The sequence below is a fragment of the Coloeus monedula genome, assembly GCF_965178545.1.
Source record: "Coloeus monedula genome assembly, chromosome: 9".
Lineage (NCBI taxonomy): Eukaryota > Metazoa > Chordata > Aves > Passeriformes > Corvidae > Coloeus > Coloeus monedula.
The window spans coordinates 9329964-9348848 of record NC_138789.1 but is presented as its reverse complement, the minus strand read 5'-3'; the positions used below and the strand labels follow the sequence as shown (position 1 = coordinate 9348848).

At 42.1% G+C, this 18885-nt stretch overlaps 1 protein-coding gene across 1 annotated transcript in view; it reads right to left on the bottom strand.

Annotated features, from left to right (window-relative positions):
- Positions 1-5232: 5232 nt before the first annotated feature.
- The window catches only part of CRB1 (crumbs cell polarity complex component 1), a gene marked incomplete at both ends in the record, with an annotated part of 95816 nt that continues 82163 nt past the window's right edge, over positions 5233-18885 (bottom strand). The window contains one exon of the mRNA XM_082286718.1: positions 5233-5448. Coding sequence (XP_082142844.1) covers positions 5233-5448 — 216 coding nt within the window. The remainder of the gene's footprint in view (positions 5449-18885) is intronic.

Below are 18885 nucleotides of genomic sequence, written 5' to 3'. Positions count from 1 at the left end.
TGTTCTGCAGCTGGGCTGCAGAGGAGCTGAACTGCTCCAAGGACACTCTGTCAGGGTGCTGATGCTTCTGAAACAAAAGGACTCTTGGCTTTTGAGGTCACTGATCTTTATTGAAAAGTAACAGAAGGACTTTAGAAGAGAACAGAAAGTCCCTCATGAAAATGGGACTTAAACGTTAAATGAAGAAAATCCTTACAGCTCTGCCACTTTTCTGCCTGCACTTGTCCACAGTGCTGGAAAGACAGCAGTAATTCCAAAACCAGAGCATGTGCTTCCTAGCTTGTATAAATTGGCTTCTGTGGGGCTGTGTTGACTTGGGACCTGGCACAAACACATCCCTTTGGTGGTCCAGGGCAGTGGGTCGGTGTGGCTGCAGCAGACGATGGTGCAGACTGCCGTGTTGAGGCTGGCAGCCCCCACTGTTCATCTCATTCCCAAGTATGGAGAATGTTTCTGGATCACTTGATTCCTAATGGCAAATTTGACTTCTTAAACTGTAAATATAGTTCTGACCTGGGAATAATTTCATTTGTAATTGCATGGTGAAATGATCCCATAATGCAAAAATAATACAGGCTTCATGTGACTCAATATAATCCTTATTTATTGCTCATTTTGATCCTGTACAGAGCAAAATAGTAATATGAATACAGCATCTAAACTATGAACACACTGTATACACATAGAGAGGGAACAGTTGATTTTACATAAAATGGAGAAGGCACATAATGCAAGGTAATGTTCACTGTTTCACAGGTTGGATGTCACCTTTTTCCAAGGAAAAGGGAATGGACCATGAAAGGGGGGTAAATTGCTTCATCCTTCCCCTGCCTCTGAGTATCTTTGGAGGGATTTGGTGCAGAGCAGATCATGTGCTCTAACCTAGCACTCTCTCTCTCTTTGTAGAAGGCTATAAGACATAAAGAGAAAGTTTAAATATGTAAGGTTTGGGAGTATATTGAGCATTTTTTTTTCTTTAATGGATAGGTTGCAAGTGATCATGAATAATACATTATACTTCAAGCTTGTGAGTCAAATAGTGAGAGAGATTAAACAAATGGAATTTTGAAATATTTTAAGTCTTTTATGTGGAGATCCCTCCACATTAGTGGAGGTTATCAGTGCTTTTTTGGGAACCAGAAGCCAATTTCAATATCTTTTCCTTATAGCAACACAAATGCTCTCCACAACTCCTAGATGTTATTGCTCCTCCCTGAATGTCTGTGCTTCTATACATTCTATTAAAACCCTGGGCTGAGAAGCAGAAAATAGCTTGACATCTGCTATCTCAGTCCTTATCTGTGGGTTAAATTTCTCCAGGGATGTTATTAGACACTCTTTAAAATGTATTCTCTTTTGTTTTAGCTGTTGTTCCCTGGTTGAGATACGGCCCAGAAGGGTCAGTCTTCCTAACTATGCATTTTATGGTGGCTATAGCGTGTTCATGTAGCGACAGCTTTGGGACTTCTTGTGCTTCTCCAGGCTGCCATTGAGCATTTCCAGCTGCAGCATCTACCTCCCTGCTGCCTTTGGATGTTGCTTCGTTAATTCAGATTTTTGGGAAGTGTGTTTGGAACCGACATTTGTTGCCTTCTGGGCCTTTTCTCGTTTGTTTCTTATAAGATTGTAGAGGTTCGAATATTTCACATTTTAAACCCTATTTGAAGTAAAAAGTGCTCCCTCTAAGTTACCCTACACAGATCTGTTTTGATAGGTAATTCTCATTCCTGACTCACCATCCTCCCCCCTCTGCTTCCTTTGGCCTTACTGCTGTGAAAGTCCAGCTTCACCCTTGCTGCGATCCAGCTTTTGTCTCCACCTCCCTCAAGTGCCATTTACTTTCATTTCCTTTTCTTCTCTCATTTTTCTGTGAATTTCCACCACTTTTACTTTTATCACCTCCTTTCCACCGGGGCTGACAGCAATCACAACTTACTGTAATCTTAGTTTAAAGGTTTTTCCCCTGCCTTCTGTCTCCTTGACTTACTTTCTACAAACCACACTCGTATTTCACTGTGAGATTTTTCCCTTTGTTGTGCTTTTATGGGTGTCTTTTTAATTCTCTAGGAGCATATTCCTCCTGAACTCTCTTTGGTCTGTATGAAAAGTCTTCAGGCTTTCATCTTCTCTCTCTCTTCCTTCCTCTGTATGCGCTCCTGGGTATCTTGCTCAGCCCTATAGATTCTCTCTGTGGCAACACTTTCTGGAATATTTTATTACCTCTCTACAGATTGTTTTTCTACTGTCTCCCAGATTTCATCCAGAAAGTGAAACCACGGAGAAGAGCAGATTTAATCTCCAGCCCTTCCTTATTCTTGCTCTGTCTTTCCTTGTGCTTTCCTTCAACTTAGTTCTCCTTGCAAACTGCCTCCGTCTTCAGCTGCTTTCTCCCTTTTGTCCTTGTTCTTTGAATCAGGTAATAATTAAGCCTGGAAGGGACCTGCTGATGTCATCTTGTTCCACCTCCTGCTCAAAGAAGGGCAGACTTCAAAGTTAGATATTTATTATAACCATTCTACTGCTATTTCTGATATGAGTTAATTTCTCTTTTTCTTTCTCCATCTCTGCTGTGCTCTGAGATCTCTGTCAATTCTATCAGTTGAACTCACTGACTAGAAAACCAAGATCAAAAAGCAGGAGAGTGGAAGCATCTTCTTTGCATCCACTTTATTAGTCCAGTGCTGCTTCTACTGCTTGGGCCTAATTCATGCTTTCCAGATTTGCCCTGGTGTTCAGAGCTTGCTCTCTGCAAGCTTTTCCCAGCCTGCAGCCTTCCAGTTTCTCTTCTCCACTCACTTACTGCTTGCCCTCTTGTTATCACAGGCTCCTATGTCTTTGCCCACTTTCTTGGCATAGTTGGCCTTGTCTTTGTGTCTCTTGCAGCTTTTTTGTGTGAGCCAAAACCCACATGTGTAAGAATGCACACAAATCACTTCTGCTTCACTTGTGGTCTCTCATCTTCCCATGCTGTTCTCTGCTGTCTCATTTACTTGGTGTCTGCTGCCTCAAACTGGACACTCTTTGAGCAAATTGCTTCTTTTTTCCCCCCAGTGTTTATGTATCTTTCTAGGAATGATCACACCTAACAAACTTTATGGTGTGCTTTATTATGCCTCAGCAGTGTCTCATGGGGCAAAAGCTGGGCTAAATCAAAAGTTTCAATTAAAGGCTACTGCATCTGTAATTACATAAAGCCATGGTTTAAAAAGATCCACCCTGAATTTCTGCTCACTCTTATCATAATTTTAAAGACTTATTTTTCTGTTCTTTCCTCAGTTGTCTTTTGGATTCTCTGACTTTAGACTGCAGCTGTACAACAGCGACTGCATTCAAAATAATAAGGTTCAGTAGTAAAGCTGTAAATTTGGCTGGAATAAAATCTGTCGGGCATTTTTGTTATGACTACATTCTGCCCTTCTAACTCAGCTTGAATCCAACCATCCACTCACATTTTCTGTAGTGCCTTGTTTTGAAAGATATTGGTGAGGACTGCAGAAAGTCCTGGATGTGCTTACTCTCATAGTTACTGCTAATCATCCAATACAAAAATAAATGTGAGTGGCATTGATTTTCAGTAATCCCTTAAGGGGCTCATTCCAAATGAATTATGAATTGATCGTTAATTAAAAAGATGAGTTAAACTCTTGGATATTGAGTGTGCATACTCTGTTATGCAACTTCTGGAATAATCATCTGGGGGTTGATGTGTCTGTCTGGGGTGTTTCACCACTGTGGGAACATGTAAGCTGAAGTGCAGAAAGAAAGAAATGCCTTCATGGAGTTTCCACTCTGTTGCCTCCTTATTGTGGGTTCGGTTTGTGTAGGAGTTAGTTTGTGATTTAATTACTTGACTACATCTGAAAATTGACTGCATGAGTTACAGTTAAATTTTGCCTCTATGTTCCAAAACCCCTTTTGACCTGGGAGCATTTTTGGCACATAGAATCATACAATTGTTAAGGCTGAAAAATACCTTTAAGATCATTGAGTCCAACTGTTAACTTACATTTACAAATGTCTATTTCATTACAAGATTTCTTTGTATCAAATGTTTGTTTCATTGCATTATGTGTCAATGTGATTTTTATTACATCTATGTAAATATCTGTTTCATTACAAGATTTCTTCCAAGCTTCTTCATTACATTTCATGCACTTGTTTCTTTTTTGACAAAGCAACCCTTTTGCTGCTGAGGTTTATGAGGTAGTTAAATAGGATTATCCCTCTTTTAAAAGAGGAAAATTGAGGCATAAAAATTTATTTGCCCATGATCTTATGAGAAGTCTGAGCTCCAGGAGAAGCACCAAGTTTGTTCTTATTATTTTCAAGCCACTGTTCTACCTGTAGGCCACTTCTGCCTCTTTCCTGGTATTTTCCATGAGCTTAGGAAGCATTTCTAAGCATGCTTTTTGGCAGCCAATGTATGTTTGCAATGTGAGAAGCAGTAATTTTCTAAAAGGGCCCATTGGGTAATATTCTAATAGGAAAAAGGCAGTAGTGTGGATGCACACAATTCGTTTGGGATATTTAGATTCCATGTCTCCAAACAGGTCAGGTTGTGCCCACTAGGTATTTTAAGCCATAGTCTTTTATCCTAGGAGAAATATGTGCTTTTGTGGAAACTCAAATTCATTTCACCTTCATTTTACTAGAAGGTGGAGGGGCAGCAAGTAAAAAGAAACAACCAGAAGGAAGAAAACCAAATTTGAAGGATTTATTTTGGAGAATTTTCACACAGCTTCCTTTTAATCCCTGATTAACAGATGAAAGAAGATACACTGAGACACAGCTCTAGTACTAAACCCTTTGATAACAGAATTACAATGTCTTTATTGTACAGGCTTAGTTGATTTGTCTGCATCATCCTCTGCAGCAGTGATTGCTAGGCAGCCAAAGGAGAGTGCAAAGGAGAAGCTGTTATCCGTGCGGTGTCCGGGACAGGCATTTATCCCAGGAGCCATTACTGTCTGTAATGCCTACTGCTGATTATCAAGGATGGAGTTTCCAGTGCAAATAAAAATTGTCCTTGGATGGGCTGGTCCAAAGCAACGAGGAATGTCATTGGTTCACTTAAATGCTAAAAGATTTTTCACATCGTTGAACTTAAAAGGAAAGCAGTGAAAGCCCAGAATCACTGTAAATCTTTATCAGAAGGAAAATGAATATATCTAACATATGTACAGTGTCCCCTTTCCGCCATGTCTGAGGATGGAGGAGCGGCTTTGCTTTCTTCTAGATCAGTCTTTCCATGGGCGGTGGCTGCACCATGTTCCACATCTCCACCCGGGAGCCCTCCTTCTCCTGCCGGCTGGGGCTGTAGGTGCCCTGCGTCGCGCGCTTGCTGGCGGTGACGGCCAAGACCACCATGGCCAAGGAGAGCACCACCAGCAGGGCCAGCGTCACCGAGCCGATGGAGGTGAAAATGCTCGCGATCAGGTCAGCCGGCAGCTGCAGGGATTGAAACAGTTGCAATATAATTGCCGTGGGGAGAAGGCTGAGACACACTTGAGCTACCCAGGAAGGACAACAGAAACCATTCTGTGGACAGGGCTTTGCACAGGTGAGCTACTGCTGAAGCACCCTTTATTGGTAGGGTATTAACCCCTCCAGATTTTGTTCTTTGGGCTCCTCAGCAAACGCTTAGTGTTCAAGGCGGAGCTGGATGAATTTCATGTAAGGACCCATTCCTTTGACAGCTTCCTTACTTTGAAAATGACCTGTAAGTTCATATGTCTGTGGGCTGCAGTAGTAATTCAGCAATTATTTAATCACTTCGATAACAATTCATTGTCCCTAATTTGCTTGTGAGCACGCTATTGCTGGTCTTTGCTTCTGCAAATTAAACATGAGCTAATTTGAATAGATATTGAGTCACATTTCTGTTTATCTTGCTGGAGGAGTGAAATTTTAATGAATATTTATATACATACATATATTTATATATATAGAAAATTTTCTTACATTAAATATTGTAAAATGTAGTGTTTCTACAGACATTCCTACCAGTAAGCTTTTCTACCAGTGTGTTTGCATGAAATGAGCATATAGAGGCTGCACAAGAGTGCATAATCAGTATATTTTCACAAATAAGTTTTAAAATATTCATGCAGCTCTTCATCCACATACAGACTTCATAGCTTCATCTACAGAAACACAAGCAATACAATACGGGATGAACGTAAGGATTCTCTGATGTTTTGGTTTTTTTCAGTTTTCACATGGCAGTGGGAAATGTAATAATGTCAGAAAGCAGAGTTCACATAAACCAATCTGTCAGCTGGAAAGCTTTAGACCAGAGAAATTTTATAGTTGGTAGATGAACGTTTTACACACATCTATTTATGCACTTTCATCTGTAAAAAGTGCTTATGGTGAGGAGAGCAACAAAGTAATGTGGTTAGTGTGGAAAAGTGGTCACTATGGACAGAATGACCCTAGCAGGAATTGAACTTCTGGGCAGATTCTGCCATCCATCATCTTTTGATTTGTATTACAAGTGACAGCTGAACTGCCCGAGATGAATGTGCGCTGGAGGCTGAACTTTCAAATCCCCAAATATTTAGAAAGGGAAAACAGCAGGTCAGAGCCCATTTCCCAGTCAGACACTCCATGTTGCAGGATATTTTGGTGACCTGCTTACTCGTCATTTCTAAGGAAGAGCAACCACAGTCCAGAGCACAAGGATGATTTTGCACTCAGCGATGGATGCCCTGGAAGTGGATGCTGCTTTGTGTGTGTATCCCCTGGACTCATGCCTTTGCAGGAGAACAACAATGCCAGAGGGAAAACATTAAAACAATCCTGTCTCTTTTTTTCCTCTCTCCACTTCCACACTGATGTAAAAGGTCCTGCTATAATAGTAAAAGCAGGTTTGGCTCAGGGGTTCTCTCCAGGGGATAAATGATCGACTAGGATATTTTCCTCTCTCCTTGATGGCTAAATATATTGTCCCTGTGATTTTAAAAACATTTTTCCCAATAGAAATAATATAATGCAGGTGACAGACCGAATGACTACTGCTCTAAAACACAGTGGCATGAAGCCTGTTGGTCTATTAAATTGTGTTGGATTGGGAAGGTTATTTCCTCTGTGCAGGGTGTTACAGACATATTTGAGATCCTAGTTTTGCTCTGTATTCTGTTGGACTATATGACCCTTGTTTCTCTTTTCTCAGAGAGGCAGCAAATTTTTAATGGAATTTTTGTTCTCAGAAGCTCTCTTTTATTTTTATTGCCAGCTCTGGGAAAATAAGGACTAAGATAGTGCAGGTTAACTCTGATCCTGGGGTTGAACAGGCCATTTGCAAAAGAAATTCACTAGCACAGGCAAATGGATGGCATGGCCTCGCCTCTGATACGTGAAATTTCTGAACTCTGTCTCCAGTTTTCCAGTCCATACTCTTTCCATTCTTGTTGCAAGCATATCTGTCTGTATCTATGGAGACATTTTCATTTATGGTAACATTCAAATGAATTTGATTTCTTAAAGAAGAACTTTTTGCAAAGAATTGGGGTGAAGAAAAAACCTTTAACTTGCTAAAATGGAGTCACACACCTAAATCCCATTCTCAAATTAAAATCATTGTAATAGGGGTTTCTTTCATTTTGCAATAGTTACTTATTAGAGAAACCTTACCTATCCTGAGCCAATGTGTAAAAGAAGTCACCCCACTGATTAACATTTGGAGAGCTGGGGGTTTTACCATGATCAGATAAGTCAGCTAATTTTATTTCTATGTCTACATTGCTTCTAATTTCTGAATGTGAACAAAAGGCCTTTACTTCATCTTTTTAGGTGGATTCTATTGATCAAACCCTCCCTGATGTTCCAGTGATGGCCCCTGGTTTATCAGCCCACAGCTCCCTGCCGAAGTTTCCAATATGAGGTACCCCTTAGCAGTTGCACTGAACTGGTAACAAGAGTTGCCAGAAGGCTCTGCAGTCTGGTCCCATCAAAATCAACTGCTTCTTTAGTAATTAATGGCTGAATTATTACATTAATTTGGAAAATCAGCTGGCTGATGTGGAAAAAAAAATATCGGAAAAGCTCTGTCCCCTGTCATCTCAAAGTCTGTTCACTGAGTGTTTGGTGATGATGATAGACTGAAATAACTGTAACTAGTGATCTCAAAAATAAAAGGATTGAACAACATTTTTAGTACCATTAGTGCTGCTGAAGCAGTGGAAAAGAGGCTTTCTGTCACTGACCATACTGTGCACTTTGCATAAAGGAAGGGAGTAGTCATTAAAAATGCAGTTTGAAATTAAAGGTCCCAAATCAGGCTTTTCTGGTAAATCTTGCTGGTGCTTCCACTGTGGATGGCTCTGGACTGTGAACCTCTGGGATGTTTCAAAGAGTGCCCTGGGGCTGCTCACGTGTGTAGCTGTTCATCTGGGGCTCCATCCATGTCTCAGATCCCCTGGCTGTAGGTCTGGGGCATCCTAAGGGACTAGATGACCACACTCTGATATCATTTTCCAGCTTCATATCACAGTTCCCTTCCCCACGTTAACTGGTTAAGACCTGGCCAGTGAGCTGAGTGCCTGGGAGATTGCAATATACAGTTTGTCACAAGGCTGTTGCATAGCCCCAAGCAAGAGGTGTTCTTTGGCCTAGAGCTTCAAAAGCAGAAGGGGAAAGCTCTGGAAAGAAGGTGCTTTCTTGGCACAAAAAGAAGCCACAGGACAGCTGGAATCTTGTGAAGGGAAACAGGTTCTTTTTTTGCTGAAAACTTTTGTTGTCAGGGAAGCCTATGAGACCCCCCCATACATTGTGATTGTCTTTCAGAAATAGTTCTTGCTAATAAATAACACATGGTGATCACAGCTATTTCTGAACGTAACTTCAGCACTGCTTATGGATAACTAAATATATGCAAGGTAAATGAAGGAGGGTTAACTAACTGGCTGGGCAATACCTTAGAGATTCTCATTATAGTTTGAGGCTGGACTGAGAGGACTCCTGAGGGCTCTTCCAACCTGAATTATCTTATGAGCTGTTTTAGAAGGTAGTTGGTGACCGAACAGTTTTAAGAATTCCCCAGCCCCTAATATAGAGGGTCTGCCAGTAAAAGCTGCATCCTCGGTGGTAATGGATGCTGATTGCAAGATGATACCAACAAAATGAAGTTTTCTACCATTGGAAGGCCTATCTGCTTCTTACTAAGTTATTTTATGTGGGATATTCTATTTATATAACTTTGGATGTCAGCTGGAGCAAGACAAGTTTATTTTGGCAAAATTTTTAAAAAAGGAAAAAAAAAATTATTTAATTTAGTTTTCATATAGAGGATAGCTTCATCTGTAAAGAGAAGAAATGCAGGCAAAAAATCTTTGTCGTTTTCTAAAGTCAAGCCTTTTGGCCTTTCACTGATGGTTTCACATCAAAATTGATTAATTTTTCTAGAGTTATTTTAATTATTAAATTAAAATAATTTAGAATATTTAGATTGCATAAGATAAATTATTGAATAGAGTAACATTTCACTTTAGCTCTGGGTTTCGCTTTTCATTTGGTTAAGGAAATAGATTTATTGTTCTGCTTTGGTTCCTTGATCTGTTTTGTAGATGAACATTTTGGATAAGGAGGGCTCAGTTCAGAAGTCAGAGCTCAGAGGCATTTATAAACCCAGTGTACGCTTGCTTATCTTTAAAGAAGCCGCTCCCAAATGGTTATTTGATGAGAGGGAGCATTAGGGGTTTGCTGTAATGAACATTTCCACGTGTGCCAAGTGTCAAAGGAAAGCGGAGCAGCGTGAGGGAGCCCAGCCAAATGCACAGGGCCTCCTCCTGCTGTGTGTTTGACATCAGCATGGCTGAGCTGAGATAATCCTGCCCTGTGTCCACACTGGGATGAGCGGCGTGGCCACGGACAGCAGGGCTGAGCCGGACCAGGGAGAGAGAAGATGCAGCCGTGGTGCTGGCAGGGAAATGACAGCAGGGACGAGAGAGGCCGGGAGCGCTCCCTCGGGACGCTGCTGCGCGGGCTGTGCTCGGGGAAAGCTGTGGGAGGCGTGAGGGGCTCTGGAGGCAGGAGCCTGCCAGCCTCTGTGGCTGGGCACCAAGGATTAATCTGCCTTCATTCCAGCACTCTCTCAGGAATGATTCTGGCTGCGTCTCCAGACAGAGACATCAAGGCAGGCTTTAAACTACAGGGCCTGGCGAACCCCGGAGACCTCCCTCGCCTGCCACATGCGGGGCTTGCTGGGAGTTCTGCAGCCGCTCGTGTGCACTGGAGCTTTTGCCGGCGAAGTCTCCGGATCCCGAGTCCTGACACCACTCACAAGGTTATCACTTCATTCCCAGTAAGAACATCTGATCCGTGCCATCCAGATTTACTGCCCCCAGATCAAAACCATTTGCTGTGGTAACGATTGGCTTGAGTAGTCCTAATCCATGTCAGAATTACTTTGAAAGGTTTGGGGCATATAGGGATAATAGTGAGCAGTCAAAGAAAAGCCATTTAATTGATTAAAAGTCCCATAGATGTACTGAGTTTATTTCATAGAGGATTTACAGCCATCTTATTGGAATTTTTTTCTGTTGCAGGCTGAATTCAAATAAGAACTTGTGTAGTTCAAGGAGAAATCCAGTCAGTCACACACAAATCTGTTATCATGAGATGCATTGATAACCCCAGCCTGTGAGGCTAAAGTTTATTTTCAATAGCAGTAAAGTGGCCATAAATCTATAGATTGACTTTGTTCTAATAAAAGTACATTAAATGACTGGCACAGGAAGTCCTTTGCTCTGTGATTTTCTTTTTTCACTTTAGCAAACAGTGACCTGTTGCTCTCCCTCACATCACCTGCAAAATGCAGTTGCTCTGTTCATGCTAAACACCAGCCACCATGTCCCAAGAGCTGTTGGGCTGTTGAGTTGAAGAAGAAATAATAATAATAATCATCATCATTTTAGGACTCATTTAAGGAGCACAGATTCATGTCAAGCCAAACACTGCACAGGCCACTGGAAAAGGCAAATTTTAAAAAGATTTTATAAATACCACCTATTTTTTTTTAACTGCTTTATCCTTTAATGGTTTATCCTGGTTTCCTGCTTCATGCTGCTGTCCATGTGGGCACTGATCTTTGAGTGTGTCTATACACAGTTATTTTTCAGGTCCTTGAGCAGTTTACTCCTTGCTGCTTTGCTACCTGTGGCAACAAAGGAAGCAGCACTGAGTGCACCTTAGCTGATTTTCCACTGTTTATCATCAGCGAGACCACCAATTCCTTTTCCTTCTGCACAGCTCAGAACTCTTCAGTTCATCCTGTGGGCTTCAAAAGTGGCAATTGCATTGTATAGTCATCCCTCTTGGCCCCTGAAGTGATTCCAGGAAGGTGCAATATTTGCAGTACTGTAAACCGGATGCCTAACAAGCTTCAAGATTATCTGGTAAGAAAAGTGTTTGAATTCTCTCAGATTGAGAAGCAAAAAAGCAAGAGTTAAAAACAGACCTAGGAAGACTGCTGCAGGGCTTTTCTCTAGTTTTGCTTCCTTCATGAGTAAGAACAAAGCCAGTTTGTAGGACCAGATTCAGCTGTGGAGCCTTGAACACCTGAAGACGACCTCAGTGGCTTGAAGGTGTGGCTGCTTCCCCCTGCAGTCAGCCAGCCCAGAGGTGGCCTGTGGTTGCCACAAATTGGCTCTGGTGCCTTCCCTATGCAGGGCAACATCCAGGGTAGCATCACTGCTTTTTTCTCTGCATCTTTTCCCCCTGACCCCATCTTCGCTGGGAGGAGGCTATCCTGTTGTCCTTCACCTCCCTCTGTAGCCCTCTGAAAATATTTCTGCATTACATCTTGAACTTCCAGCATTGCCATTGCTGTTTCTGCCATCAGCCTCTCAGTTATTTTCCTGATAGCTGCAGGGAAATACAATCCCACTGCCTGGAGGGCCTGAATGAGACCCTGAGTCCTGTACCTGCCCCATGGACATTGCTGAAGAAAAAACTTAGGTACTTCTGATGTGTGCAGAATATCCACAGTATTTAGGCAGTTCATCTTGAAGCATAAGGATTTTAAGTAATTATTTTAATTTTTTTTGTTTTCTTGTGTGTGTTATTGTCTGAATATTTTCTTAAAATATCTCTGAAGAAATTATGTTCACTACCACCTCTTTATAGTATATGTTTTTTATAAAATGTAGTTTGAATAGTTTGTCTTAGTTGACACCTGACAGTTTTAATTGATTCCTTCCTTGTCAGCTTTTAGTTTTCTGACAGTTCTTGAAATCAAGAAAAAAGCATAGAGAGAATTCATGTTAGCTGCTATAATGATAAGTTGATCATCTGGCTTGACCAGTTATAGATCAGAAAAATGCAATCTTTACTAGGAAGGAAGAGTTACATCTGTGGCAGTCCATGAGAAAATGAAGAAGATGGAGATGATTGAAGTCTAGGATTTAGCTAGGCTTGCAAAGACAGCACCTCATTAAGAAATTTTGACAGCCTCCCTCCTGGCACGTGAAGTTGCACTGTTGTGACACTACAGAAGTTAATGAGGGACTTTGTTCTAATTATAGTGGAGCAAGAAATTGGAGATTGGAGAGGGAGCTCTCTGAAGCATTGCAACTAAATTGTAAAGCAGACTTCAGTGAAACGAGGGTGTTGCTCACATTAGTCTTGATCTCTCAGTCTGATCAGCTTACCCAGACCTCCTCCTCCCCACACTGGGCTGCAGGACCATTCCCAGATCACTTTAAACAATGCTATGTTTAAATCAAAACAATTTTCCCCCTCCTCAGTGCTGGTACGTGCAGTAATATGTGGCTCAGGGGGCCTTCTATTGGCACAATCAGCCTTTTGGCCAAGGTGGTTTTCCAGCTCAGAAGGCTCACTTTTAGGAATTAAACCTAAAGATCAGACTACCTGCAGTAACTATAATTCCTTTAACTACTTGTAGTATTGATATCTGGTTTATACTAACTGTTTAATGAAAGCAGTCCAGCCATGAAAACAGAGGTGCTTAGTATGGCTGGAATGGACTGTCTTTGGCAGAAGGAACAAGATTCCTGGGTTTGGCCACCCAAGACAGTGCATGAACTCAGCCATGGACCCAAAAGAGCCAGAAGTACATAAGCAGTCCCCTAAAATCTCCATCAGGTGTTTTGCTGGATCAGTGTCTCCCAGGTTATTGAATGCCTTCTAGGCAGCAGTGTGTTGGCTGCTCAGGGAGAAGTGATTCGGGTGGCAGTTTGCAAGTGCAGCTCTCATTAAGCTGTGGGCTTTGAGAAGGCTCCTTGATAGCGCTTCTGCAGCAACTGCCAGTGCTGATTTTGTAAGTGCTCCAGCTCTTTTTAAGATCATCCGAGTGGTGCAGCACAGATTAAATGTGCAGCTCCAATGTGTTGTTATGAGATGCCTTTTAAAATTCTATCGACAGCCTCTGGTGTAGGAACTTCACCATCTGCTGCAATCTGAAAGGATAAGAGGGAAAAATCTATAGCTGGTGCAAATCCAGGCAAACCATGCTGAGGAGGAGTTTGTCCCATAGCTGCTATATCGCAGACTAGACAAATGTTTTAGTAAAGGTGTCAGTCTCTGGGGTGCAACATCCTTTTCCAGTTTGGGAAATGCTTTGGGGCATCATACAGAATTATTTTTGTGCATGGCTGCCAGCACAGTGTATCAGGTGGTGTTTCTCCACAGGGGATAACTGCTTTGCTTTGAGACAGCAGATTCCATATGAGTACATCTTGGTGGTGGATAAAAACCTCATCAGGCAGGCATCTTGCAGGAAGCAATGGGAGATATTTAAACTCAAGACTGTCACTGAAAACACTGACTTTCTGGTTTTGCCTTGCATATGGCCAGATTGAGTTTACTGTGTCCCTGTAGCTGCCACAGTAGAAATGGCACCTGAAGAGGGATTTGGAAGAACTCACAGGCCTTTTGAGGAAGTCTGTTGTCATGGGAGAGTGAAGTGGGTGTGAAGGCATCAGTAGGTTATGCCCCAAAAGAGGAGAAGAACAGGAAAAGATGCTACAGTGGTGAAGATGAGGGCGGGGTGGTTTCCAAGGACAAGAGGTGAAGAGAGGCTCAGTAGACAGAGAGAAATAGTTGAAATGATGAGAGAGAAGAATGGATTTCGAAACTGCTTTCTTCTTTGGTTGCATAGGTGTTGGTCAGACCAGCGTGTGCAGGATGATGTTGTGACACTCAAGATGAGGCTGATGGTAATGACAGCATTTGGATAAGAGAATGGGGCAGGAAAGGGTAATGTGGGCTATCAACAGCTAAGCCAAGGAAGCAACTAAACCATTCCTACTGCAAACTTCTGCTTTTCTGATTCTTTGCAAGTATATTTACCTGTCATTCTAGATTCCAATCTTTTCTGTACTGGGGAAAAAAAAGAAAAGAGATATTTTGCTGAGGTATTTGCAGTCTGGAAGTACTGAGTGAATACCTGCTTGTTGCTTCTCCTCACTAATGTGTTTCCTTGCACTTTGTTTTCACCAGGCATGATTTGCATGTACTATGAATTATCAGTCTCAATTAACTTTAATGGAGTAGCACAACCTGACTTGTGCACGATGTGGAGTTGCTCAAAACTCCACTTTTCAGCACACCACAGCTGAGGTTAAAGACCACTTTCTTAATTAGTGATGTTAGTGGTAGGTGTTCTTTTATTTCTGTAATCAGGTCTTTGAGGGTAGCTCCAAGTACCCACCAAAGCCCAGCATCACAAACGGGTGCAGCCACCTTCTGTGGGCTGTGGTCCCTGGCTGCCACCATGGGTAGCAGGGTCAGGTCCTCTTGCCCCCAGGTCCTGGATCTCTTGCACAGGTGCAACCTGTGCTGAAATTGAGAGCCCTGCTTCTCCCCACTTTCTGTAGGAATGTGAACCTGTTCTGCCCAGTGATGCATAATGAGGAGGTGGGTCAGCTGTGTATGGCACAGCACAGCCTGTTACAGTTCCTGGCCGATTTTGTAATTGCCAGACACTTTCCATCCCTGCTTCTCTGTTAATAAGTGGAGCCAACGATCTCAAAACTGTTCCATGGAATTCTCCTCCGTACTTGGTGCTGAGCTCCTGCAAACTAGCCATGTGTTGCTACCTAGCATTAATAGGATGCTGTCAAGTGGTGATGAAGTAAGGAGCGCTGTGACTGTTTCACACTGTCAGACAAGAAGGTATCGAGTCAGCAGCGAGCCTTTGCTGGGAGCAGCACTTCGATTGCAGCCATCTCCTGCTTCCAACTGTAAATATTAATAGTATAAGATAGACCTTTACTGGCTACATAATACTTGCCTTAGCGCGCTACGTGACACTGTCACGGTACTTCGCTAATTATATTCCTCCAGAAAAACTTTCAGTGTGTTTTTATCCTACTGGCTGGGTTTTTTTCTAGTAGAAAGTTGATTTGAGACAACAGAAATCATTGTGGCTTAGCTTCAGGAGAGGCTTTGGAAGAAATGCATGCAGGTAAAGTGTAAATGAAAAAAAAACCTAAAAACTGCTATGTTAATAGTTATTCAGACTTTGTTTAGACCTTTCATTTGTTAGCAGAATTATTTGTCTTTTTTTTAAGTCTCCTTTCATGTTGTTGATAGAATCATGTGCGTGTGTCTCTACCTCTGAACCTCACCACTGTCCTCAAGGATTCTTGGATCAAGTCCTGCATACCTAATACAGGACCCAATCATTGTATTAATATTGCTGGCATTCAACAGGTTTGCATCTGAATGTGAACTGGATGAAGCCAACCCTGATAATTGCTTTTTGGATATCTGCTGAAGATGCAAGTGTTTTAGAAAATCTCTTTCTATGTTACAGCCAGCATAGTACATGAGAAAAAGGTCTCTGAAAATGCGGTAGAAAATTCTCTTAACTTCCTACTCCATGCTTTTACCTTACTGCCACCTAAAGATAACTAACAGAAAATACATTGTACTTCAGATTAGAGAGTTTTACTCTGATACTCTGGGAAGGAATGGTAGCCTTGTCAATGTCTTTCTTTTAAGAAGAATCCCTACACTTTCAGATTTTGTTGAAGATCATACTTCTGGGAAATAGGAAAAAATCTGCTGGCTCAACTCACTGAATTTTCTTCTGGTCCTTCAAGGCAAGACATACTGCTTCTGAGGCCAACTCACCCTGTTTCTGGCCAGATGATGAACTCAGATCTCCTCAATACAGGCTGAAAGTAGCATTTTTCTAGTGTGTGGTGTCAGGTCAAAATCCACCTTTATCTGCAGGTGTAAGGTATTTCTGATACACCTCCCTTTAATCCCACCTATCTCAGATACGAGAGTGTCTGTTGTCGGACAGGCAGCCTGAGTGGTTCCTTCTTCTCAGCTCCATCCTTGATGCCTTATTTCTTAACAGTACTTTTCAGTTTGGAGAATGCCTTTAAGGCAGCCTTTTGTCAGAGAGGGGAACTGAGGTGTGAAACAGGAACACAATTAGCCAATGATCTGTTAGGCAACCCATGGAGGAAATGGTGATTGAATTGAATCTCTTCCCTCTGCCCAGACTCTGCCTGTCAGTCACACCAGGGCAGCACAGCCCTGCCCAGCTCCAAGACAGCCCCTGACAGTGGCACTGGCTCAGGGTGTGCCCTCCAGGCTCTGCCTTGCTGGATGTTTGTACAGTTGCTGGTGCACTGAGGCAGGAAGCCCTGAGCAAGAGGAGCTGTGCCTGACAGGTGGTCTTTCATGGAGCTCTTGCAATCAGACATTTTTACTGTATGACATACCTATTTTGGAGTGAAGTGTGGCATTCTCTATTGTTTAAACTGCAATATTGCACTTACACTGGTAATAAATCCCTCATATGTGCCTACTATGGGTTTGCAGTCTGAACTTAGACTAAACTCACATCTCCTCATCAACTGACCTGTTGTTATTTATTGCCTGAGCACAAGGACAGATGCTCTTTCCTGGGATGGCCAGGCAGTGGCTCCTCTCAGGCAAATACCCCTGAGTGCAGACCTCACTCCTTTGCTCCTGAGGCTCAGCTCCATGCCCCGTGGGACTATTACAGATTCAAGCATGCTTTGGTTTTATATATTCTCAGATTTTGAAAGGATCTGGCTCCACCAGCCTCATTACCTGTAATTACCTGTAAACCAATTATGACCCATTTGTTAAAGTACCCAGCTGTGGTCATGTTGCAGTGTTTGGAGATTGTTCATCCTCTGCCTAAGTTCCATCCTGAAGTCTCACAGACCTGATACTTGCTGACTATCTATATTTTTCATACCAAAATAAGCCATTAAATTCAACTAAAAATGTTATCAGTGATTTCCAAAATCCTTTTTTTATGGCTCTGAGTAACTCTTCTGATTGATACTTGCATCCTTCCTTAAAATATTCCCAAACTCATATGTATTAGCAAAGTAATGAGGAAATCAGGCAAGTTATATAAAATTTTGGCAGAAGTGTCATAAATTAGTGTTTTCTCCTGGAAGAATACTTCTATTTCCTCCTTCATCAGTAGTTTTGGGAGAGGATGGACAAAACTGATCACGAGCTAAGAATCTTTGACTCAAAACTTTCTGGAGGTGAAATAGATTGTTTCAGGGCTCTGGGTCCAGGCCAGTTTCAGTCTGAGCAGCCTGAGTGCTCCTCCAAGGGAGAGTGGTTAGCTGATTCTGAGTGGAAATTTAGCTTCTATGCCTACCCCATCTAGAGAACTTCACTGCTTTGGAGACAACTGCTTAGCAGCAGGTTCTACCAATATTGCTTTAGTAGTTTTAAAGTGTTTAAAGTATCCTGGAGGTCTCTCTCACTGTCCAGTTCCTAGGGAAGAACAAGATAATCACACTTGAGGACTTTACAGAGGTGCCACAAACATTCGGTTGAAATAACAAAGTCATTTTTCCCGTGTTCAGATACAGCCCAGGTGTTCAGTGCTGTCCCCATCTGTTTGACTTTTACAAATCCATTTTACTTGTGATTTTCCTTATTTGTGTGATTTCATTTCCCTCAGTATCACTTTGTGCCTCCAGGATCTCCTTCAGAGCCACCTTTTTAGATGGATTCCAGAAATGGCAACACTGACAGGACTGAGGGCTTCCCCAGACAGATCCACAGCTACCACGGGGGTTCCCTAACAATATCACTTTCTGAAAGGACAGGGGAAAATTTGGGTGGGATAATAACTTCCAAACCTGTAGAAAGTGACAGAAGACCTTTTATTGCAGGGATTTGGTCTACCATGAAAGATGTGTTACGCTTTCATATGTATAGAAACCAAGCATTTTCTTTCAGCCTGAACGAGATCTGTGTTTGATTAAAGGAAAAAATAAAATAAGAAAGGACCAAGTGCAATTTTCCATGAGACACAGCACAGTGTCCTGCCTGATTCTCGTGTGTAATATTCTGATTAGTTCACAAAATGGTAGCATTTGGGATTAAAAAAGGCAACAGTGACATCCCTGCGTAAATTCTGTGCCTATGCTGCCATTTCACTGAGGGATTAGCCAGCCTAGATAAGACCAGACACATGCATTAGCATTGGTGAATACAAGGTGAAATTAGCCTTGCAGAAGAGGTGCTGTTGCCAGGCCCTCTCACAGCCTAGTCTCTAGTTTGTCATTGATTTTAACTGGGAGCAGGTTTGGGTTTTTCTTTGGGGTTTCTTTATTTTGGCTTGGGTTGGGGTTTTTTTGGGCTGTTGGGTTTTGTGCGTGTGTGTATTCTTGTTTAATGTTGTTGGGGGTTTTGTTGCTTGGTTGGTTGGTTAGTTGGTTGGGTTTTTTTGTTGTGTGGTGGGGTTTTTTTGTTGCTGTTGTTTTGTTCCAGGATTATCAGCTCCCAGGTGTCAACCAGGCTGCGTTCACACCATGCATCCGTTTCCTGGATAACTGATACAAAGTCAAGAGGGGAGAATAAGTCTTGTTACAGCATGATCAGGGAAGCAACTGCACCTTTAATTCC